The sequence below is a fragment of the Aquila chrysaetos genome, chromosome 3 (genome assembly GCF_900496995.4).
Source record: "Aquila chrysaetos chrysaetos chromosome 3, bAquChr1.4, whole genome shotgun sequence".
Lineage (NCBI taxonomy): Eukaryota > Metazoa > Chordata > Aves > Accipitriformes > Accipitridae > Aquila > Aquila chrysaetos.
Window position 1 is genome coordinate 2,570,278 of NC_044006.1, and position 23,483 is coordinate 2,593,760.

Below are 23,483 nucleotides of genomic sequence, written 5' to 3' on the forward strand. Positions count from 1 at the left end.
CGTTGCGAGCTGGGTGCTTGCCTGTGTGTGTGCCGAGGACGGGGGGATGTTGTGTGCAACATGCGCTGTGTGCTGTTAAATCCAGGTGAGACCCCAGCTTGGGGGCACTGGGGTGACAACGACAGAGATGGAAGGGGCTGAAAACCAAATGGCAAGCGGCAGGGCTAGCCCTGACTGTGAGGGCTTCAGAAGCTTCTTTGGCTTCTTCAGCTGCTTTGTCTTAACTTCTGACCCGTTTGGCTTTCTGCGGTGGCATTTTCCTGGGCAGCCGGTAATCCTCATGGAGCCGGAGCGAGGGCATCCTAAACTGACCTCCTGCCAGGGCTCACTTCCCCGCGGATGCCCTGTCCCCAGTGCCAGGCTGGGGTGCCCTTTGGGTCTCGCTGTATATGTGTAGCTGTATATGTATATGCGTATATGTATAGCTGCATCCCCCCCCCGGCGTCTCCTCCCCCAGCCCAAGCAGCTGCATTTCTCCTGGGCTTGTGACTCCGCTTGTACCTGCCGTGACACCACATGGAGCTGTGCCCTCCCACTAGAAACCACTGGTTTGGGATGTGCTGGGAGCTGGGTGGCCTCCCTTAGATCACCTTGGGGTGGATGCCCAAGCAGCTGGGAGATGTAACCACTGCGAAACCATCCTCTGACCCCCACCCGTGCACCCGTCGGGAAATGGAGGCTGAATTCAGGGCTGAGGTGGTAATTGCACCAGTGTCTGTGAAGCATCAGGGCTATAATTAATTTTTTACAGTGTATCGGGAAGTTATATGGACTCCAGTTTTCCGAACTATACATATGATAGGTTTAGCCTTGGCAGTTTGCTAATATATTATTTAAAGAGCTGAAGGATATGGTAAACATCATACAAAAAGTCACCAGAAGAAGTCCATGCACCAGTTATAGCCCTTTGCTGCCTGGGTGAGCCTGGCATGGCCTGTGCTAGATCTGTCTGTGTTTGAATGGGGCAGGGAGCGGCTTTCCTGGGTTTTTCTAACTAGAAGGCTGTAATCCAGAGAGGCAGGACAGATAAAAAGCTTAGTGGCTGCTTATTCAAAGATATGGGAGGCTGAAGAGACTGGCTCAAGGTTATAAAGTTTGTCTGGGGTTGCTGGAGCAACCCCTGATGTCCCGATGGCTGGCGCAGTGCCCTACCTGGGCTATTGGGGTCACGCTGTCTCCTGTTGCCCAAACCCCCGTTTTGTGCCAAAGCCTTGAGCACAAAAGCACCTTTTTAGCCTTCATACCGCAGGAGTGGGAGTCCTGAAGAAGGCTGTGGCTGAGGGAGCCCTGTCCTGCTGCTGTCTCGGGCTGTGCACCACTCAGCCCCTCCACCCCTGACCCCATCTGCCAGCACCCCTATTTCTCTTCTCCTGCTACTCACAGGGACTTTCTTGCATGAGGATTTAGGGCCTATTTCCAGTGTGAATGAGTTTGTGACCCTGCAAGGTTGGGTTTTAGCTTGTAGAGATGCTTACAGACCCAGCTGCATTTCTAGGTGTGGAGCTGCTTCGGGGCTGCTGTGCTGTTCAGGCAGCCTCCCTGCACCCAAATGCCAAGACACAAACTATAGACACTCTTCCAGCATGAAGATGTTTTAATAAATACAAGAGGCGCATCTGCGTAAGTACCTCTGATAAATGCCTATCTGCAGAGGCCCATCTCCCAGGCTGGTATTGCACCGGGCGATTGATGCACTGCCTTGAGATGCCCGTGCAAGTTGCATTTATTTCCAGTGCTGCATCCTAGATCCAATCCACCTGATTTCTTTTCCCACCTCTTCTTACTCTTGTCGCTCATTCCTCTTTGCACCATTTCATGCATAAGAAACCAGGGAAAGTCAGAGCAGCCCCCAGCCCCAAACTCATTAACGTGGTCTCATCTCAGATGTTGCCTCTGTAAAAGCGCTATTACCTTTGTGAGCAAATGCACCATGTTATATTTCTGTGTTGTGATTCATTTTTATACTTAATAGCTCTTCCTACCCTGACACAACTGGGTGACCTGCTCATGGGAGCTTTGTGTGTATACAGATTATCTATAATATATATATTTTGCACAGCCCCATGGACAGCTGAGCCTGGTGGGTCCCATTTTTGAGCGTGGCTGGAGGTGAACTCTGGCTCCCGGAGGGCTGAACCTCCCCTATCTCTCATCTTCTCCCAGTATTTCTCTCAGCATCTTTCTTTTCTTCCCCCACTCCCCTCCTCTTTTTTTTTTTTTTGACAGAACCTTAGCAGTGCAGCACGTGGCCTCATTCTGTTCAAGGTTGAACTGAATCTTGAAAAGTTGAGCTATGTCTAAATAGCAGGCCAGGCTTTTTGAGGGATGCAGCAGCACTTAGATCTTGAGGTAGTTCTCTGCACGGGGAGACATTTTGCTTCTGAAATTTTTCCACTTTATTTCTTTCAATAATTTAAATATTTTATTTTCCTCTAGTCCTTTTACCTTGGTTATTGTAACCTGTCCTGTGCTCAGTAGTGTTGGGTTTGAGGGGCTGTGATACTTGAAAGTGATTTTTATCCCTACCTGCCATCTTACTTCAGGAGGGATTGCTGTGTTCTGTGCCAGCATAAGGTAGTTGCACTGAGCATCCCCGTAGGCTGATGTGTCTGGAGACACATTTCCCGATCCCCCGGGTGAGCTGCTTATGTTTGGTCCCTGAGCCGAAGAGGTGGGGGCTGGATTTGGGGCAGTAGCAAGAAAACAGCCTGTATTCAGATACTTTTAAAGCTGCGTGCTCAGGACCAATGCAATTCTTGCATTTCCTACTTTGAATTTACAACCTTAATGTGTCTTTTTAACTGCGTTAAAAATAGTTTGGGTGCATTTTTTATCCGCATACTGTGCACCATACATTCAGTTAATTAAGCAAGTGCATGGACTTAAATTATAATAAGGAAGAACATTTCCTCCCTGTCTAATTCTATTAAAATTTCTTTGTGCCATCCCCATGCCATTTGTTCTTCCCTTTTTAACCCAGCCAGAAGCCACCTCTCTCTCCAGAAAGTCTCCTCTCTGCACTGCCCGCATCCTGGCATGGCCACAGCTGGCGTGGTGGGAGGATGGAGAGTTGATGCAGTTGCTTCCCTGAAGGTCCGGGCTTTCTCAGTGCAGAGGCGGCCAATTTTGTGACTCCCTTCGCTCCTCAGGGACTGATGAAAACATGGTTATTTCATATAGATCCATTCCCAGATAATCTTTTTCATCAGATTGAATGACTCTGGGAACACCCAGCCATTTTTCTGCTGCCTGGGTTGGGTTTTTAGGCAGCTCTCTTGTTTTGTTTTGTTTTCCACTTACATTTTTTCATACTTGTTTTACGGCATTTGCTAATTAGGGGTAAATTCAGGTTGACAGTCTCATTTATCCACCCCCAAGCACCGAGGGGTGGTGGTTCACGGCAAGCCCTCACCCCTAGACAGGGATATTGCTGACAGGTATGATGCCACCAAACTCAGCCCATCCACCAGTGACGTGCAGGGATCTCCTGGGTTCTCCTCCCCACCTCCTAGTCAAACATGTGGGATAAAGGGGCCAATACAGATCTCCCATATGTGCCGAGTTTAAGGGACCTGCTGATTTGACCTCCGGCTCTGATGCCCTCGGCCGTAGGGTTGTGTCGGCCCTGGGGACCAGGGAGACCTTCGCGGTGTGATGCCTCACGAGTTCCTCTCCAGCTGCTTAGTCAGAGCTTGGTGGGAGCAACCTGATTTCAGTCGCTTTAATGTGTCACGTTCCAGTCGTCACATTCACCCCACACTGACATTAAGGAAATGAAAAACAAGCTGATCCTCCGGATGACCTCCTTTTTGTGCTGCAGCACACCTCAACCATATGAGTCTTGCTATGGCTCTATTTATTATAAGAGGGAATAACCCAAAAAGCAAGCCCCAAATCCTATACTAAAGGGAAGATGGGCATTGCTTAAAGAGATGCAGTTAGCAAAAATGAGATTTCTTGATTTTTTTTTTTTTTTTTTTTTTTTTTTTTTTTTGCGTTACAGCAGAAGGAGGGGATGTTTGAGGTGAGACACATTGCGATTTGTTTGGTGCGATAGGGTGAGCAGGTTTGCCTGTCAGGCATCAGTGAGGCTTATGAGGATAAAAAGCACCTAAGTTTGGTATTTGGCTTCTGGGATTTAAGCAGCAAACACTTAGCCCTGCATAATCCCTTTTAAGGTAGTCCAAATGCTTAGCTGGTTTCTTAGTTCTTGAGGGACAGATTCCTCTTTAAATTGTGGTGGCAGGGAGATATGCCAGTCCCTTTTTGTGCTATGTAATCTGTAGAGTAGATACAGGAGAGCTGAGAAAGATGGAGAGTGGTTCCTATAAAGGATTAAACTTTGTCTGTGGCATGCTTCTCAGGCAAACCTGAGCCTGTCTCTGTCGGTGTGATGTCCCCGGTTCCCAATGCATCAAAGTGAGAGGAGGTCTCCAACAGAGATGTGCATTGCTGCAGAATAATGCAATGGTTTTTAGCCCCCAATGGTCAAAAAGCAACCACATTGCAAAACCAGGTTACCGTGGTGGTCTAAACTGAGTTTCGTGAATGTATTTAGATGAGAGCTGTGTTGCAAGGTGATTTGACTAGTGAGCATGCAGCGGCAAAACCAGGTAGTGCAGAAGGACACTGGGCACAGCGGTTTGGCCGATGCAGCTGGGTCCTTCACCATCAGATGTTTAAATGGCTCCTAATCGAGTTGCAAGCCAAAACCACTTGGGCTACTCTGACACTCACCTATGGCAAAAGATGGCCCCACCGGGACCGGAGGAGTAGGTCTTTAAATGTAGTCCCTTGGTGGATGTGCCCATCCGCCCAGATTAAAAGAAAAATGTTGGGTTTTTTCCCCAGTAAGAACAAGTTGTGTGATCCTTGATCTTACTTGATCAGCTCACTGAAGCTGCGAGTCACCTCAGCTCCCCATGCGGTTCTCCTGGCCTTATCCTGGATAAACTGCGAATGCAGCCTCCTATGACACTTAGATTGAAGGTGTTTTGGGGGTGTCGTGCATTTATTCTAAAGCACTGAATTAATTACATATAGTGTTGTTTGGGGAGTATCTCACACAGGTCACTGGCTGGGATGGCGAGAGGTGCTTTATTACAGCCCCGGGGCTTCTTGACTGTCTAACTCCCAATAAATGAGGGAAACTGGAGCGTTCCTCCAGAACTCTCTCTGGCCTGTCTTCGGCATCACTCCAGACTCTTAACATGCTTTTTAGATGTGTGGAAAGCTTTGGTGTCTGTAAGCATCCATCCAGTGACTTTTTTTGAGCGGATTGGATGTCAAAGGGCAGCCTTTTCCAAGGTGTGGGGAGCAGAAGACCTGCGAGATCTTCTCGCCTCTCGCGCTTGCTGCTGTAGGGAGGTGATTTAAAGCTCCATCAGAGTCACTTGGATTGCCGGGTGCAGCAGCAGCCTTGGCTTTGCAAGCCTTGTGACTGAGCAGTCACTTGATTTGTTTCAGAATGTGCAATGTCCAGACATTGTAGGTGGAGTGGGCTTTCAGCTTGAATCTGGTGATGCCCAGATACCTGCTGGGTTCCTCGCAGAAATCCCATAGGAGCCTCAGTGTAGGCTTTAGTGGGCAGGTCTGGAGATGCCCATGTCTCTCTGTGGATGACAGAAGGAGGGTAAGTTCCCTTGCAGACCTTAGGTGAAAGCTGGGTGGGGTGAGTCTGGACAATGAGGAGAGAAGACAGAGCCTGGCACAATTTCAAACCGAAAACTGGAGTGAGTTGAGGCATCTCCCACCTCCTGCCACAGCCTGTAGGAACTGGGATGTTCAGAGCCAGAATTTACCCTGTGGACACCCTGCCAGGTAACGTCAAGGTGAGAGATGGGGCTGATCCACATTGAAATGGGATGACCAGGATCTGAGATCCATATTTACTCAGCCGTATTTGAGGAGCGGTTTTGAGAAAGGAACTTTTATAGCAAATCCTGATCAAATCTTGTGGACCTGCAACCCAAGACCCAGGGGAAATCAGAAGGTAATCAAGCCTTATTAATACTGATTATAGTTCCTAAGCAGCTTCAGTTGTGTTCAGGCTCTCAGAGGGGAGTGCCCAGTGGTCAGTCGTCTTCATTCGGAGATCCTCCTTTTAATGCCTCCCCAGGAGGGTGGGACAGGCAAAGAAACGAGAGGACAGGCATGGTCAGAGGGAACGACTGCCCCTGCTTGGGTTAGGAGGTGACTGCTTTCCATCTGAGGATCCTAGGAGTCTATCGTGGCTGGCACTTGGTCTCTTCAGGGCAAGATTGAAAGAGGCAGAGATTTTTGCCTTCCGGAGGGTATTTCCCAGGGATTCGCAAATGCCTCATTTGTAAACAAGCCCTGGTCTGCCTGGAAGTCCTGCTTTCTCGTTTAGAGCTCTGCCAGCCCGGGGAGGTGAGGGTGTCGAAGCAAAATACGGCTGGGGCGATAGCTGAGCTGCTGTCGCACACCGCAATGGATGAGCGCAGCAGGGCAGGCAATCCTAAAGCAGCTTCCACAGATATGCTGTCACTCTCTATAAAGTTATTATGATGCCCAGGAAAAAAAGAAGCTAGCAGAAATCCTGACTCAAAGGTGACTCACGTACACCTCTTCTCCATCTCTTGTGTGAATGCAATAGCTTGTGTCTGGGTACCCGCTGTGCGTGTTCGCTGCAACTTTGGTTTGATATGGTTGGAAAAACTAATTCGCGGTGCGAAAGAAAAAGAAAAACTTCAGTCAAATAATAGTTAAAATGAATACCAAGGGGAAAACAATACTCCATTAATATTATAGCAGTGTGCAAGCACCCCTAATGGAAATAGAAGTCTACAAGCTTCTGTTCTGTACATCAAGCCAAAAAGAGCCAGTCCCTGCTGTAAGGACTTATTGTATTGAACAGACAAGACAGATGAAAGGCATGAAGTAGTAGTTGGGAGACTGCTGGTAAATGTTATCTTTGTTCCACTTTTTAACAGTATTTTCCCAGCTTCTTATTTGCTTTTGAATTGGTGGGTTGGTTTCCGTTCATGCTCCTTGGGTTTGCAAAAGAAAGTGGGGTTGGCTTTGGCTGGAGCAGACAGTCAGAGGCATGGGCCAGTCTATTTTAGTGGGAAATCCCCCAGTCTGAGGACCTCAGCGGAGTTAACTTTGGGCTGGGAGGATGAAGGCACATCTTTCCCGGGACATGGATCACCCATGCTGGGGCAGTTTGCTGTGGTCTTGCTGTTTATTACAAATGCAGCACGTAGAGGGCTGTGAATTGGGCTTATCGGCTTTCTCACTGTTCGAGTGTTATATGTGGCAGCAAAATGGCAGCACTGGGAGACTTTCTCCTGCATGTTTATGGGCTTTTGCCCTCTTCAGTGTCTCGAACTGGCCATTAATTGAGTTTATGCTTGCTCAGAGGTTCGTTACCTGATCTGAAGAACGTAATAAGGGATGTAAGAGCACTCCATCTTTCGCTCAAGAGGAGAGCAAAGGAGTTAAATATAAATATCTGTATATTATAGCTGGACAAACAGGGAGTGAGGCCGTGTTGCCTCCTGCCGCTTCAAGCCGTGTAGTGGTTAAGCCTGAACGCTTCCAGGAGGGGCAGTGAAAAACAAAACCTCGCCCCAGTAATAAGGACTACTCATTGCTCTTGAAGCAGGTAGGCTGCACGATGGGCTCAGGCTGGTGTGACCATTGATTCAGTGTTGAACATTGGTTTAATAACGTGGTTATTCATTCTTCCTCTTCTTCTGTGTCTGGCAAGGCTGGAAATACCATGTCTTGTCTAGTTAACCTCTTGCTGGGCCTTCCTCCAAGTTTCCTGGGGTTTATTAGCAATGATTTGTGCTTTAAGGACTAGTGAGATTCCTGAGTCATCTTCTTAGGCAGGGAGCTATTTATTTCAGTGTGTGTGTGTTACACTCCCTGGGAGTGGGTGTCTCTCTTCCGCTTTTGGATCCTGCCCTGACTCTATATAAAGACTCCAGGCTTGAATGAGCAGCAAAACCAACCCTCAAACTGGCTCCATCGTTTGGAAGCTTTGTGCTGCTGATCCCATCTCTCCTGGCTGAAGGAGCATGGCCGTTTGGAGCATGGGTAGGAATTTGCATGGGATGTTTGTCCATCTCAGGGTTGCATAGCTGCTAGGACAGCTCGTAGGGCCACAGTGTACTGTGTGTCCACGTCCAGGAGCAAGTCTTGCTCTACAGCGGCTCATGATCAAGGGGGAAATGTGATTTGTACCTTCTTTTCTCCCCTGAGGTTGATTTGCTGATGCTGTTGGGTTTTTGGTTGGTGGGATTTTTCTTATTCAGGAGAGATGAGATATTTGAGTGGCTGTAATTCTTTGTTGGTATCAGAGCAGGGACTGGAGGTGCCATGGGCAAATGCAGATGGGCTCCTCTAAGACGTTGCCAGTGCAGGAGCTGCCAGGTTTGGAGGAATTTCACTGTGTCGTTTCTCCTGGGGTGGCCCTTTTCAGAGACATCCCATACTTGCTTGGTGGCCTTGCAGAGAGCTGCCTCGCTGCATATGAGTTTGGGGGTGCAAGGAGAGCCCCTCACGTAACAGCTCTCTGGGGAGCTGCAAAGAAGCCAGCGTGCTAACGGCAATGTTCATCCAAAAGCTGACTTTACACCCAATTAAGCATCACCCTGAGCCAGAGGGACAAGTCCTCATGTCGTTATGTCTTGAACTAAATTGCTGGCACTTCATGGGGGCTCTGTCTCCACAGCCTGAGGGACTGATGCATTTAATCCGTATCAGCACTAAAGAGACTTTGTTAATGTGACCTTGTGGTTAGGTCCTTGTGGCTACTGGATGCACATCACTGTGGTTGTCTTTTTCTTAGTTATGGCTATTCCTGTAAGGAAGGAAAAAGACTTAGAGAAAAGGAGAATTTCCTGAGCTCTTTCTCTGTAATTTGTCAAGCATGACATGCGGTCACGGAATTTTGCACTGAACTTTTCTTCTTTTCCATGTTTTCCCTTTAACATGTAGATGTTTTTAATGCTATTCTTATTTAGCGGCTTCTCTCTTATCATACCAGCTAATGAGCAATAGGAAGAATTTCTGCATTGACCTTTTGCTGCTGCTGCTGTTTTTCTTTTCTGCAACAGAAATCAGATATAATTTGAAACCACCTCTGAGCTGCCCCTCCAGGGCCTGAGCCTTAACTCCCCCGATGCATGTTTGTGGGTGATGGGAGCATCTCGAGTCGTGCTAAATGGCACAGATCAAGCTGCTGAGGCTTAGTCTGTGAATCAGTAGATCTCACATCTGAGCCCAGGAAAAATAATACCATGTGGGTCTGAAACTTGGTTTTAAGTTGGTGTTGGATTAATGTGCCTTAGTATGGGGAAAGCGAATTGAGGTTGTGTGTAGGGAAAGTTGATGAAAGTGCATGAATAAGACAAGTGAATGGGACTCTAAAGTTGTCTCTGTCCCACTGTTTCTACCAGGAGACAGAGATGTCTACATCTCTAAGTAGGCAAGACCTATCCCAACTTCAGGTCTCCACCCTGTGCTTTGGAACAGCCACATCTGGGACACCTACTAGTAGGACAGGGCTTGATGTTGCCTGGGCTTCATCCACCCATACACAAGAACTTGGGCCCCTGGGGAGCACCTCCATCAAATTTACCGTTTTCCTCCCCTTTTTGCAAACACTCTGCAGAGCAAATAAGCCTGCTGTGGGTGTGTGCTTCGTGTAGAGCACCTGCCCAAGCCCCAGCTCCCTGCAGAGAAATGGGCTGAACCTCCAAAACGAGTTCCAGTCCTACCTAGCCTTGCTCTTTTGGCCCTTCTCCACATGGGAGCAGATGGCTATTAAAAATCCCAGAGAAATTCATTAAGTTAATGGATTGCCAGCCCCCATCTGTGGCTGGGGAGGCCCACCTACCCTGCAGCCATATCCCCGTGGGGTGTGAGTTGGGATGAAGAGCTGGAGCCAAGCCCGACCCTGCGATAGCATTCCCTGCCGGCTGCAGTGGGTGGGTGGGATGTACACCCCACCTGTGAAACACAGGGGCTGTTAGAGCAGCCCAGGAAGGTAGCACAGACCTGATGGGGCAGCTTACTTATTTTTCATTTGCTAAAAGCACAGCAGAAATTAAGATTAATTAACCCCCCCCCCCCCCCGCTTCCTCTTGCTCTTGCTGTTTCTAGGGAAGACCGAAAAAATGTGCTAGAGAGGAAGCTAAATTCTGAGCATCCTTTCATGAATGCAGCATACAGCCCCCATGGGACTGCAGGGAAAGGCCCTGTAATTACGGGGAACGTCCTGTGAGCCTGAGTTACACAACCAGGATGGAGAGCTGCTCCTCCTTTGGTTTAGCAGCAGGCTGATGATGCTGTAACTCAAAATACTACCTGGCTATTATCCATTCATTGCTTTTTATCACTGTCGGTGTCCTCAACGTACAGCACAGACCACTCGCGAGGCTCCGAGCCAAGAAGGAGGTGGGAAGGAGCGCTCAGGATCATAAAAGGGCCATTTGATATTTACAGTGCCTGGTGACATAATTCCCAGACAGCCCGAGCATATCTCGGAGCCGGCTGATGAGTCGCCGGGGAGATCTTGCTCCGATGCCACCGAGTGAAGGTGACTCCTTCCTAGCTCTGGCAGGAGCAGGATGCCCTGATGGAGAATTCGTGCTGCGGCGTCTACTCGCCGGTTTTGCACCGGCTGCTGCCACCTGGGTTAAGAGCCAGGTTAGCAGCCAAGAAAAGGGATTTAGGACTGTAGCAACTGCCTTGAGGCGTCATATGGGGGAGGACTAACACCTTGGCTGTGGTGTTGGGCATACCCTGGTGTCATGTGCTGGAGGACATTGCTCCTGTGTGCTCCCGGGCGGCTTCGTGCTGTCATTTAAGATGCTGTTGTTGGCTCTGGTCCATGTGAGCCTTGGTTACTGGTGTGCTTTGCAGTGTTTTTGTGCCAGGCTTTATTCTACTCTAGAAGGATTTATTCCTTGCTGAGGGCCATGGGCATGCCTTGAGCTATGCGTGGGCTTAACCTCAGCTGTCCCCCTGTGTGCTGGGGGGAATCGTTACGCCCGTTTTCCAGTCTGGGAGATGAGGTACGGAGGAATTCAGTGACATGGGATGCCTGTGGCATAATCCAGCATCCCTGTTCCCCATGCTGGAACCCTAGCCTCTCCCTCCTCCAACAGGAATAATCATTTCCCATACAGACAAGGAGACTTCAGCATGTATCCTTGTCCCGTCAGGCCTTCCTAGGTTTGAATTATTAAATATTGTCTCTGATCTCCATTATAAAGGTTGTTAGAGCACAGCTACTTATCAGAATAGAAAATACTGCATTTCTGTACTTTAACAGTTGGCTTCATCTGCTTGTGGGATTTACAATAAATGAGAAGAGTTTAAAAAAAAGGCAAAAAAAAAAAAAAGTCCTGAGAGGCTGAGATTGGAAGTAAATATAGAGACGTAACATCTTTGCAAGAGGAGGTCCAGTTTTCTGTCCCAGTACGCATGTGGTCACTGGTCTGTATCTTCTGTCTAAAACAAAATCACATGCAAATTCATTAGCATTAATAGGCTGGAGGGCATTTGCTGCCGTGATTTCCACAATGCCGGATTACAGACTGTGCTCTGGGGATGCCCCTTCCCACACCCCCATCGTTGTCTCCTCCATCAGCTGGCAGAGACCCCGGCGAACCAACCTGGCTATGTTTCTGAGCAATGACTATACATTCGGCTTAGAGGGAGTAACAAGAAGGTACAGATGCAGAGAAGGAGACCCGGGGCCAGCTGCAGACTCCAGCCAGCTGCTGAGCTCCGTGATGGGTTTATCGTTATTTCCATGAGCCTGAAGCCCTGGCTGCAGATTGCCGTAATTTCCAAGGTCAGATTCTTGCTTGCTACTTGTAAGAAATTGGGTGGTACCTGCTGCTTTGCAAGAGACTGGATTTGAGCAGCGGTAACCCAGGCCATGGTCCTGCTGTTGATTATTCCCTTGCTGTAAAAGTGCCTTGCCCCACAGCTGGGCACATCTGTGCCTGGCCAGGCACTGTCTATACCACGCACCTGCAGCATCCCTGAGCGGAGCTGCTTGATATGACCCAGGCAGGTGATCCCCTGTTTTCCCCAGGGAATAAACCATGGAAACTGGCTTCAGAGTGAGCTGGAAATTGGAAGCAGGGTCTCCCTGCTGTCAGGCTGGATCTGATTTCCTCTGGATCCCATGGGAGAGGCACCGTTCCCTTCTCCTGCTCCTGAGTTAAGCTGCGACAGCTCTCCCAGGCAGCAGTACGGCACGATGCCGCAGGGCTGGGGGAGCTGCTGGGGGACTTGGATCGTGCCTGAGAAAAGGGGGTTAAAAGCAGGTTTTTGCAAGCCTTTGCCTGCCATTTTAAATGGGAAGGATGTTTCCCTGGCAACGAGATGGATGCTTCCCAGCAGAGCATATGGCTTCCATCGACTTTGATTTACCGGCGTGTTGAAATGGCAGCTAGATAATTCTCCCTTCAGCTTTAATGTGTCCATGCCCTGTGTCCCTGTTACTTATGAGCTTTAAAAAGACCGTGGGTCCAGCCCCTGCGGCGCTGGCCTTGCTCCCATCCCGGGGCTGGAACTGGTGGGGTCCCATGTCGGGACTGGATCTGGGGACCTTCGCAAAGAGGGACCCACACAGAGGACCCGAGCATCGCCCGGAGCAAGGAGCTGCAGGGTGGGCAGGAAAACCTTGCCAGCTTCTGCTGCCTTTCACCAGCCGACCAGCTCCTCCTCCTTGGAGAATATAATCTGCAGCCCTCTCTTCCTATTCTCCTCCCTGCTTTAAATCATTTTTAGATGTTTTCCACCTTTCACCACACAATCATCTGCCTCCTGCAGCTTGCTATTTATTGTTGTGTTTACTGGCACAGGGAAATAAGGAGAGGGAACAAACCTGTCATTTGCTGAGCGGGGGAACTTGGGGGAGCTGGTTTCTGCGAGCTCGTGGCTCTCTCGGGCTCGCTGGTGTGTGCTGGCCCCACTAAGCTTGCATGGCAGCCGCCTCCGAGGGGCAAAACCAGGGTGCTCTTCTCCTTGCTGCCCATCGCTGGCTCTCCATTCTTTGGCAAATGTGATGAAAATGCGCCAGCAGGTCTAAATATTAGGTAGAGACAGTGAGGCAGCCAGACAGGGCGACTGCATGAGCCTCATTGCCTTAGGGACCAGAATGGCTGGAGAGGGTCATTCACGCACCCGAGTGGTGCTGGGACTGGGACTGGTTCCCAACTGCCCATGTCCAGCCGGTTCGTAGCTGCGAGCAGCAGCAGCGAGGACCAGGCACAGGGCCTGGGAACCGGCTGGGTAGGGTGGCCTTAAATGAAATTAAAGGGTCGTGCTGACCTGCAGACTGCTGCACTGCAGGGACTGGGGTGGGGGACGTGCATCGTTCCTCCCCTCTTCCACTGATGGAGGTTTTTGGGGAGCTATAGATGAGGCAATGCCACCTTTTTTGCAAGTCTCCGGGTGAGCCGAAAAGCCCTGGTCTGCACACACTGGCTCTCAGCCCTGATTGCAACGAGCCCCCCCCCCCCCCCGCCCAAAGCTGCCCAACCTGAAAGGCTTTAAAAATGAGGCTCCCTTTTAACTGAGGTTGCCTTTATTTCTTCCAGCAGGATGATGGCTTTCCCCTCCTCTCTGGGGTGTTTAGCTCTCCGGGCAGCCTCTCCCTTTGCAAAGGGCTCTCGATGATGGGGGGGCTGGCCCCCTGCTTCCCCCGGCACTCAGGACTGCTTTCCCATCCACACCTGGCTGCCCACTTGCTGCATTCGAGTTACACCAGAGAAGAAGCAAGAGATAATAAAGTGATTAATTGCCTGCTGGTGCTGGGGATTAATTAATCAGGTGCAAGGAGAGGCTGCGCCCTGGCAGACCCGATGCTGTCTGTGCAGGTGGGGCTGCCCTGCTCCCGTCGGGACTCATGTCACGAGCTGGCCGTTCTCTGCCGCGAGCAAAGGAGACACCGAGGTGGGTGGTGGCAGGAGGATCTCCCCATTGCTCTTAGGGAGAAGCACGGCTGGGGCGAATCTGGCTACAGCTCAGGGAAACTTTACTGCTGTAGAGGGGAGATTGGTGGAAAAGGACTTTGAATTCAGAGTTGCAGCTCCTAGAAGACCCAAAATAGTTATATGAGTGGCAAAGTTAAACTGAGCTTGACTGGCAGCTGTTGTGAGGCTCTCCCCTCCCTGCGGCATAACTGGCTGTTTCAGCAATTTTTTAGGGCTAAAGAGAGCTGCCTTTTTAAGCCTGAGCTCTCTGGAGATCTGGGTTTGTTTTGCATCCCTTCACCCCGAGCAGCTCCTCTGGGCCTGCCTGTCCGCATGGCCAAGGTGTTACTTCCAGCAGAAACATTCCCATCCCAACAGGAGCAGCTTCACGGACATGAAAAGCATCAGGGCCATATTCTGCCACCTTTGCCGTGGAGGAGCATGCCGTCCTACTGATGTGGGGAAGGGATGCAGAGCTCCAAAACTGGCCACTGGCCTTTTATTTCTTGTTGTTGGACCTAATCCTGCATTTTTCTGTGTGCCAAATGTGGGTGTCCCTCAGGCATCGCAGGGTTTGGACCAGGGTGAGCCAGACCCTCTCTCTTGGCAGTGCAGCCCCCTTGGTTTTTGGGGGGTTATTCCTGATTTGCACTGGTGTGAGGGGGAGAGTTGCAGAGAGGGAACATGGTCCTGCTGATTGCAGCACTCCTGTGATTCTCCTGGGTACATTTTTTTTTTTACCCAGCTTGGGAGTCATCATCTTCTGGGGACTAAAATCAAAAGGCTGTGAACCAGCTCTCCTGCTTCTTGGCTCTGAGCTCCTTCCTAATCACTAGCTGGGAGAAGAGAAGTAAAATTAAACAGATGGTGAAATTACCAACTCGAAGACATATTATATGGGCAGTTTGCAAATACTTCTTTCTTTTCCCCAAGACTCAGTTAATTAAACAAACTGACGAGCAAATGAAATTAGCAGCACTTTCGTAGTGCTTGTGTTTTACACTTTTGTGTTATCCGTTAGCCTCTGGCTCCGAGAAGCCACGTTCTTGTCTTCTAATTGTCGAGGCACAAAGCTGGGAACGGGCCCTGGGAAGTGGCTGGGGCACCCGTGTGCCTTCGACACCCGTCGAAATCTTGGTCCTCCTTCTTCGCTGTTAGCTGGGAGGGAGCCCGAGAGCACAGCTCTGGGGCCCTGCCTTTACAGAAGCATAAACCGTGGGCTGAGGCATGGGGAAAGTGAGATTTTTAAAGTCAACACAAGGCTTTTGAGCCATTTAGTTGCCTGCCGTGGGTCCGAGACGGTTCACGCGGCTGCTGAGCGGTGCCGAGCCTCTGTGTCGGCAGCTCCCCGCGGATGCTCTCGGCGAGGATGCTCGTTTTTGAGGTGCTGTAATTCTTGGTGCCGTAAAACTAGTGCAAAGTCAGAGACAGGAGAACGAAGCTGAAGGAGCTCAGAGAGACAGAGCTTGTCCTTTGCGGGCAGGAAACCTCGGGCTCCAGCTGAACAGCTGATTCTGGGACAGACCTTTGAAAAACCGGCTACTATTCCTGTCTGCAGCGGGAACCAGTCCTGCACATTTTGAGACAATCTTCCTATCTGCAATTAGACCGGAGCCTATTTTTGTATATCCCATTCCCTCAAGGAATGTTTAGATGAGAAGCAGCATTACATTTTACAGGGACATATTGCTTTTAACCTGGTTTTAGAGCTCAGTTAAGTCAAGTTGAGTGATTTGCCCAGGTCAGTCAAAGGAGCTTGACCTCAGCAAGAGGATTTTTTTACTCCTGCATGCTCCAAGCATGCAGCATAGCCCTTGCCTTCTTAAATTTATTTAATTTGTTTTTCTTGAGGTGTTGCAGAAAAGCAGGGCTTTGCCCTTAAGAAGCAGAAATAACTTGATCTTCATATACAGGTAAAGGTTAGATTAGGAAGGCTTGTATTCCTGTACTCACGAGTAATCTTTTCTCAGAGGTAGCGAGGAAGCAGAGGCTCTTTTGGGGGAATACCCTGTGGGATGGAACAGAGGCAGTACTCAGATTTCAATCTGAATAATACCGGTATTGCATGAGACAGCAACTTTCCCTCACATTAAAATCAATAAATGTGCTCTGAGTAAATGCCTGCGCAGGCGTTTTAAGAATTACTTAAATGTCCAATATTTTATACTCTTAATTTACCTCCCAATGCACCGTAATTGCACTGTGGTCTTTAGGATTCTCTCCCGTGAACCGTTTCTGCAGCTGCATGAATATATTTCTCCCCACCAAGTTTTTAAAAGAAAACCTCAGCCCAGCAGTGCTGAATCGCAGCAGAGACAGACTCTTCTGGCAGGTGCATGGGCTTGATTAATACTGTGGGTTTTCCTCCAGACATCTGGCTCCTCTGAGGCTGCGTGCGCAGGGCGAGGAGAATACGCAGACAAGCATTTCCCAGTGATTCATGTTAGATGAGGACAAAGAGGAACATCTGAGCTAGAACTTTGTATGCAGTGATTATTATTAATAAGGCTTTTATTCTGAGTAAGTTAAATGATTAGAGCCAGCCTGTAAAAAACCCAACCAATTCCTTAAATTTAACCCCTTTTCCTGCTGTAAGTGTTCAGATCTTGATCTCCATTCCCTGTCATTTCCAGATGGCTTTTGTTCTTTGAGGCTTCAATCCAGAAAAGCTCTTAAGCTCGCTCTTGCTTGTAAGTGTGGAGATACATAATCCTTTGCTGAGCTAGGGACAAGATATGTCATGCAAAACCCGTTTCTGTTCAAATTCCTGCAGTTCATGGGTTCAGGTCAGGACTCTGGTTCTGGGCACTCAGGGCAGATGACACCGTTTCTGCTCCCTGACACTGTTATAAGCAAGAGGGAAAGGCTGGAGGAGCTCTTGGAATGGGAACTGATTGCAAAAGTGTTGGATGTTGAAGGAGAAAAATCTATGTGAACCCATATCCGGCTCTTTTTTTCTAACTGAGAAATGCTCTGCCTAAATAGAAGGCAGGCAGGGGAAGAGGAGGATTTTTGTGACTTGGTTGTGCCACTTTACCATGCTTATAGAGTAAAGCTGTGACCAGCTATTCTTTTTTCCTTAGTTTGCTGTGATGGATTTGCGAATGCTCCTTATCTGCCCATAATATAGCAGAAAACGACCTTCCCCAAAACCCTGATGTAAAGGGAATGTCACCCCCATACACACGCTTCCCTGGGATGTAAATCCCGTGTCTCAGGTGTGTTTCAATAGCTGCAAGGGAGCTGAAGCACAGAATCAGGACGCTGTGCTGAGCCAGCAGCGTTCCCGCGTGTCCGGGGAAGACCCCAGAAAACCCGTTCCGCTGGAAAACCACCTCCTGTTTTTTGCTACGTTGCTGTCATGCAAGAAGGAGAGCAGGTTTGCTGCATCCATGCACGGGGGCCAGGGGCCATGGCCTGGGGGCTTGCAGGTGGTGGTGGTGCAATAGGGCTGATGAGGAAAGTAAATCCTCTTCTTTTCCTTCCCACCCCAGTGCCACCTCTAGAACATGGATTGGGGTCTCTAAGACCTGCTTCTCTGTAGCCCGATTAATTCCCACCTCTTGGAACACCATTTAAGGCAGCCTCGTTGTACATACCACCACCTCCTCCGGAGATGCTGCTTTGCTCCTCTGGAGATGCTCCCTTGCTCCATTTACACCACCGTCCTTAGTACGCTTTATGGCTTTGTACGAACAGGGTGCTTCTTATCGGGGCTGTTCAGCCATCATCTCGGTGCACCGAGAAGGCACGGGAGCTATTACCGTTGTCCCAGAGAGGCCTTTGCTAAAGATTTATTAAAAAGTTTATATAACCATGAGAATCCCTGCCTCGGAGCCAGCCTGTGTGTTGCCCATAAGCAATGTTTTCTACCCGCGTGGGTGCCCGGGAGCCTCCAGGCTCCTCCGAGGAGCAAGATCTCTGCTGGGCTTGGGTGAGAGGACGGAGCTGGGCATGGCCGAACCTGTCGGGAATGAGACACTATCAGGAGCTATTTTTGGAAAGGAGAGTATTTATTAAGGCACAGGACCGAAAAGCAGGACTCCCTGCTTCTATTTTCACCTCCGCTAGTGACAGAAGTTGCCTTGGGAGATGATTTTGGCTGAGACTGAGTGATGTGGAAACTTGGAGTGAGGCATTTAGGCTCATGTTTAGCTTTGTAAATGAACAGCAGCGTTGCAAATCACAGCAGGATTGCTTACATGAATAAAGATGATAGATGCTTCTGGCTAAGGCTAGGTGCAATACGATGATGTCTTTACCCCTGGAAAAGTCACGGCATTATCAGAGTTTTGCTTCTGATTCACTGGAGGTTTAAATTGAGCTGTAAATTCTCCCATTCTGATTATGAGGCTCTGTGAGTGTTCAAAGGCATTTGACAATCTCTGTTTCTCTTGGTATGGATGTACTTTCACCTTGGTTTATTGTCATTGCTGTGTTTTCATGGTCTTTGATTTACACTGAAGTTTTAGGTACTCGAACACCAGCATTTTACAGAGACCACAGCAAATGTGTTGCTGAGGTTACAGATGGATTGCCTGTAAGCATTTTGCTTTTATTTTAGCACAATTATCAATGCCTTGTTTACATCCCCAAAGTAATTTTTAAGTGTTTTAAATGTTTTAAGTTGTTTTCCATCATGCAGCTCTCAAATGCCTGTAGTAAAATACTCCTTCCTTTCCAGCTTTGCTCCTTCTAATTAAACAAATCATTAATTCCCTTTCCCAATTCCTGGGAAAGCCAGCAAAGCGTGTAACAAGCACAGTGGCTTGTTACAAGCTTGTGCGATCTCCTTGTGTTCTATCCATCTTCGTCACACCCAGGAATCCAGTTGCTAATTATTGGTGCTCCATTAGAGGAAGCCCAATGTTTTTGCATGTCAGCGAATGCTATTTGAATACAAGTATTTCAGGAATAAATTTAAAGGTCTTTTAAAATTCTTATGTAAATGGGCATGTAGATTCCGAGGGGGTTTCTGTTGGAAGGCAAATTAGATGATTAACCTGAAAAGCTTTATGATTATTCTGTCATACGCTTTTACTGAGAAAAAGAAGAAAAGGAAAGGACAATCTTTCCTGTTTCAAGTCATTTTAAGTTTTTGTTTGTTTGTTTTTGAGGGGGAGTTCAGTCATTTCTTTTTCTATTGCTAACCTGAAGCACGGTGGATAAGAAATCTGGATATGCAGATTTTGTGCTAGGATTTATAAATTGTAGTAAGAAGCTTGCATGGGTGTTTTAAGTCAACATAACCTTTGGATGTAAAGCCAGACTTTGGAGGACTTTGGATTTATTAGTATTAGCAGCAGTCAGATTTGCACAGCTGAGTCTTGGCTGAGCTTAAAGGTCTAAGCAACAGGCGTGGGGGATGCTGGAGCAGCAGAAGGTGCTGGGTGCCTGTAGGAATGGGTGGCGGGTGACAAGATGCGGTGACATGAGGTGTCCTCCTCCAGTGGCTCCAGGAGGCTGGAGCCAGCTTTCTCCATGCCATCACTCTCCGGAGGAGGCAGTGGTCCAAAATCACACGCTGCCCTTTGCATCCTGGCCCGAGTTTGGGGGAGGCTGGGTGCCGGCTCCAGCCATACATCATGTAGGACCCAGCTCCTGTTTGCTCTGGAGGAGGATATTGTCTTCTCCAGAGCTCTAAGCAGAATTGGCATCTTTAATGTAAAAATCATTAGATGGGACATAATTAATGTTCCTTATTGCACATTAACATTACCCAGAGTCAGGCTGCAGACATAATTTGCTTTGATTAGATACGTAGCTTTAAAAATTAGATTCATCCCAACCTCTACACTATTTATTGGCCTGTTTCTCTTTCCCTAGCTATCCATTATTATCTGGAGCCCTTTCCTGTGCTGTCTGGGTAGATTAGGTGAAATTAAAGCAGAGTCAGCCTTCCTGTTCCCCACTGCCCTCCGTCTGTGGGAGCTCAGAGGATACACACTATCTCAGTGTGGACAAACCTCTCGGCTTTCTTCTTCGCCCCCCCGCAGCCGTAGGGGGTCTGCAGATTCTTCAAAGCCTCCCAGGAGCCATACAGACCCCAACCCCCTGAATTCAGTTTCCTTGCAGAAAGGTTTCATTCTCTTCGTCTCTTTGTACAGCCTCCCAAAGGTTCGTGGACCACAGGGTGAAACGGAGCAGCCGGGCATCACCGTGGAGCTATTTTGGGATGCTTGTGCAGCTCACCCTGTGATGAGCCAGTGCCTGCATCCCTTACAGGCAGGACCGTTCCTTACCCGGTGGCTGAATGTTCCCATCGGGACTGAGACAAGGGGAGATTTTGGTCCATGTGGGATTTGGCCATGGAGCTCTCACGCTTCATTGAAGAAGCTGGCGCCTTCCCCGTTGCCTCCCATGCTCGGCAGTGCTGTAATTAATGCTGGCCCTGCAAGTGTGATCTGCGTCAGGTCTCCCGGGCAATGAGAGCCCTGAGGAGCGCAGAGCCGAAATTACAGCAGCACCGAGCTGGCCCTGGGGAGATGAGGGGAATGGAGAGGCCGGGGACGAGGCTGCAGCGATGTGCTGGGGAAGGGAAGAAGCAGCACCCAGATGTGTCGCTGCCCCGGCTCTCCCCACGTAACCACTGCTTGCACAATCCACCCTTGGGATGCGAAGTGATAAAGCGATTTCTATTCCTTTCATTTTTCTGTCCCGTCAATATATGTCTAGTGGCAAACTTAACGTACAGGAATCTTCTTTCTTGTGGTGTTTGTCCCTGCCAGGACTCATCGTTTGAGCGTGGCTTCATTCTGGATCCGTCCGAAGTGGTCGCCTTGGCAAACACGGTGTGCAACCTGTGTTGATATTGGCGCTTTGCTTTCAGCACCACCTCGGGCATTTTACTGTGACGTTTGGTTACAAAAATACAACCCACGTTCTACTTCTTTGATCAGAAAATGCAGGATTTTCTTTCCTCCCCCTGATCGCTTTCCATTATCTTTTTTTGTTTTCTTCTTCTCTTTCTTCTTTCATTGATTATTCATTTGTTTCTCACTCCAGCGCAGAAGTTTGCAGCAAAATCTGGGCCGCCCTGGGAGCGGGGCTGCCTGACCCAGTTGCAGCTCCTTCCCTCCAGCGGTGCAGGGCTCTGCTCCCCCCTGCCATGGGGTGGGCACCAGTGGGGTCCCGTCTCCAGCTCCAGGTGGCCCAGGCAACCTGGAGGATGTAGGGATGGATGGAGTCCATTTGGCTGCAGGACAGGTTGTGGTAGGTTTGTTTGTGGCAAGGGTTTTAAAAAACCAGCTTGGGGAGAAAAAACATTTTAAGTGACACCCAGGGAAGACATTAAGGGACATCATGAGTGGGTTTGCAAGGGATATTTTCTTACTCTCTTGAGGCTGTTTCAAGTCTCCGTGTACCAGACCTGTTGTGAGAAGAGGAAATTTGCAGTGAGGAATCAGGCAATTGTCCTTATCTGGTCTGCGCTGAATTCATCTTGTTGCTGACAAAGCTCAGCCTTCGCTGAGATGGCTCTGAAGGTCCTTTACCTCCAGCAGGCAGGGACGCTTCAGCCTGTGGTTCAAATAAATACTGCAGATCCCCCTATTTTTACTTGTTACTATGACATTAATGGTCCTTTAAAAGCCACAAACATGACCCAGTGGTGTGAAACTCCTTTGCTTTATACAGCAAAAAGGAACAGCACCTACCAGCTGAACCGTACCTTATAAGTATTCAAAATGCACTTTGTAGGAATGTGAGACAAAGCCAGACAGATGAATTATTTAATGCTTTTAAAGAATGCATCTTTTAGTTTCTCCTTGCGCTGGCCTACTTTATCGTATCAGTAAATTGATCTTCAGTAAATTAATTTCCCTCCTTTTGTTTGAGCAAGCAGTGGGCATTGCGGGCTGGTGGAAACCTTCTCCATCCGTGAGCAGATGCCAGGACACCTCTGTAGCTGCAGACTCAGGCGTCGAGTGTCAGAACAGAGTCGAGCTCCTGTCATTCATTTTGTGCCTTTAGATTTGCACTAGTACATCCAGTGTTTACGAAAAGCACGGAGCGGGCAGTTTTGATGGGAACAGCCCGTGAATGACGGGATGGTGTGGCACTTCTGAGGCTGCTTTTGGGACAGTCTGTGGACGTAGACATCAATGAGACCTGGACGTGCACTCTAAGGGGCTTTTGAGAATCTCCCCTATTTCATGGTAAATGGAAGAGACTGAGAGAGCTGATATCAAAGCTGGGTGTCCTCCCCCCCCCAGCTCCCAGCAGGATGGGGCTCCGTGTCCCTGCAGGGCTGGGACAGAGAGGCCAGCCCAGCTCCCTCCCCAGTGGCAGGGGCTCTGGCTTCATACGAAGGTACTAACAGTACCAAGATCACATCCCTTGGGCTGGATCAAACCCCTGCTGCATCCCATGCCTGGCCACAGAAGAACAGAGTAACAACCATCCGCTTCCCAGTGATGCTACAACAAATCTAAAAAGTCACCAGCCTTTCCAGGCAGTAAGGAGTTAATCTGGAGCCCCTGCCTAAGAAAGGAACATTAAATCCACCCAAAAATGTCCTGCCCTGGCAAGGATGGGAAATGCAGGGCCACTCCTGTGGGTGCAAATGCAGAAGCAGAGCATCGGTGGAGTTTTCTCTGGGTTTGTGTTCAGCCTGCGCTCCTGCTCATCAGCCAGCCTGGTCACCTGTTATCACATTAATACATTTTCCTGCTTGTTTGCATGCTTGTTGAAAGCATGTTGCAGTAAGAGCTGACAGTTCCTTGGGGAAATAATGTCAGAGGTGAGCTGAGCCGCCAGCTCTGGGAGGGGAATTGGATTGGCACTGGGCAAACTGGGAACAGTCCAGTGGGCCCATCCACACATAACCCTTCCAGTTAATAAAACCAGGGACTTTACTTTCCCTTTTTACGTGGTGTTGTAGCAGCAGCACAGTAAATACTCCTAGAGAAATATGTCCAAAAATGCTCTCTGGACTAGTTTGATGAAGTGTAAAAAATTCCTGCTCTGAAGAGTGACATTCCCTCTCTCTTTTTTTATTTTTGTGTTATATAGTTTTCTACTAGTTTTCTCCTGCCTGGTGCTGTCTGTCTTTTCGACCATTGATGAGTACCAGAACAGCTCAGAAGGGGCCCTTTACATCCTGGTAAGTGGGGGGGATTGAAAATGAAGTCATCGGTGAGGCATCAAAACAAAGTAAAAAACACACAAAAAACCTGAGGTTGGGGGTTTCTAACTGGGGCAAGAATTTAAACTGTGGCTTGTGAGAAGGGGACCACTGGGACCTGCAGGTAAGAAGTAGGAAAAATGTGAAAAGGAGAAATCTGTATCAGGAATAAACAAAATATCTTTAAGGATCTTGTAAAAACCTTCTTTCTAAACTTTTTCTTTTTTTCTGCATTTATCTTCAATTGCAAAATGCAGTAGCAAGACTGATCCCAACTGAAAAGCAGTTTGATGTCCAACAGCTCCCAAGATTTAAAGCTGCGGATGCTCTGCGTTGGGAGCAGCCCGCGTAGCTGCCTCCTCTCCCACACTATAACATCCCTGCAACTATTT

The 23,483-nt window shown here is 48.8% G+C and overlaps 1 protein-coding gene across 15 annotated transcripts in view; it reads left to right on the forward strand.

Annotated features, from left to right (window-relative positions):
- KCNQ2 (potassium voltage-gated channel subfamily Q member 2) overlaps positions 1-23,483 on the forward strand; it is a 78,285-nt gene that overhangs the window by 1,992 nt on the left and 52,810 nt on the right. For all 15 annotated transcript variants that reach the window (XR_003922693.1, XR_003922694.1, XM_030009246.1 and 12 more), the window contains exon 2: positions 22,980-23,070. Coding sequence is in view for 13 of the 15 variants with exons in the window: in XM_030009246.1 (XP_029865106.1) it covers positions 22,980-23,070 (91 nt within the window). In the remaining 2 variants the exon portion in view is untranslated. The remainder of the gene's footprint in view (positions 1-22,979; positions 23,071-23,483) is intronic.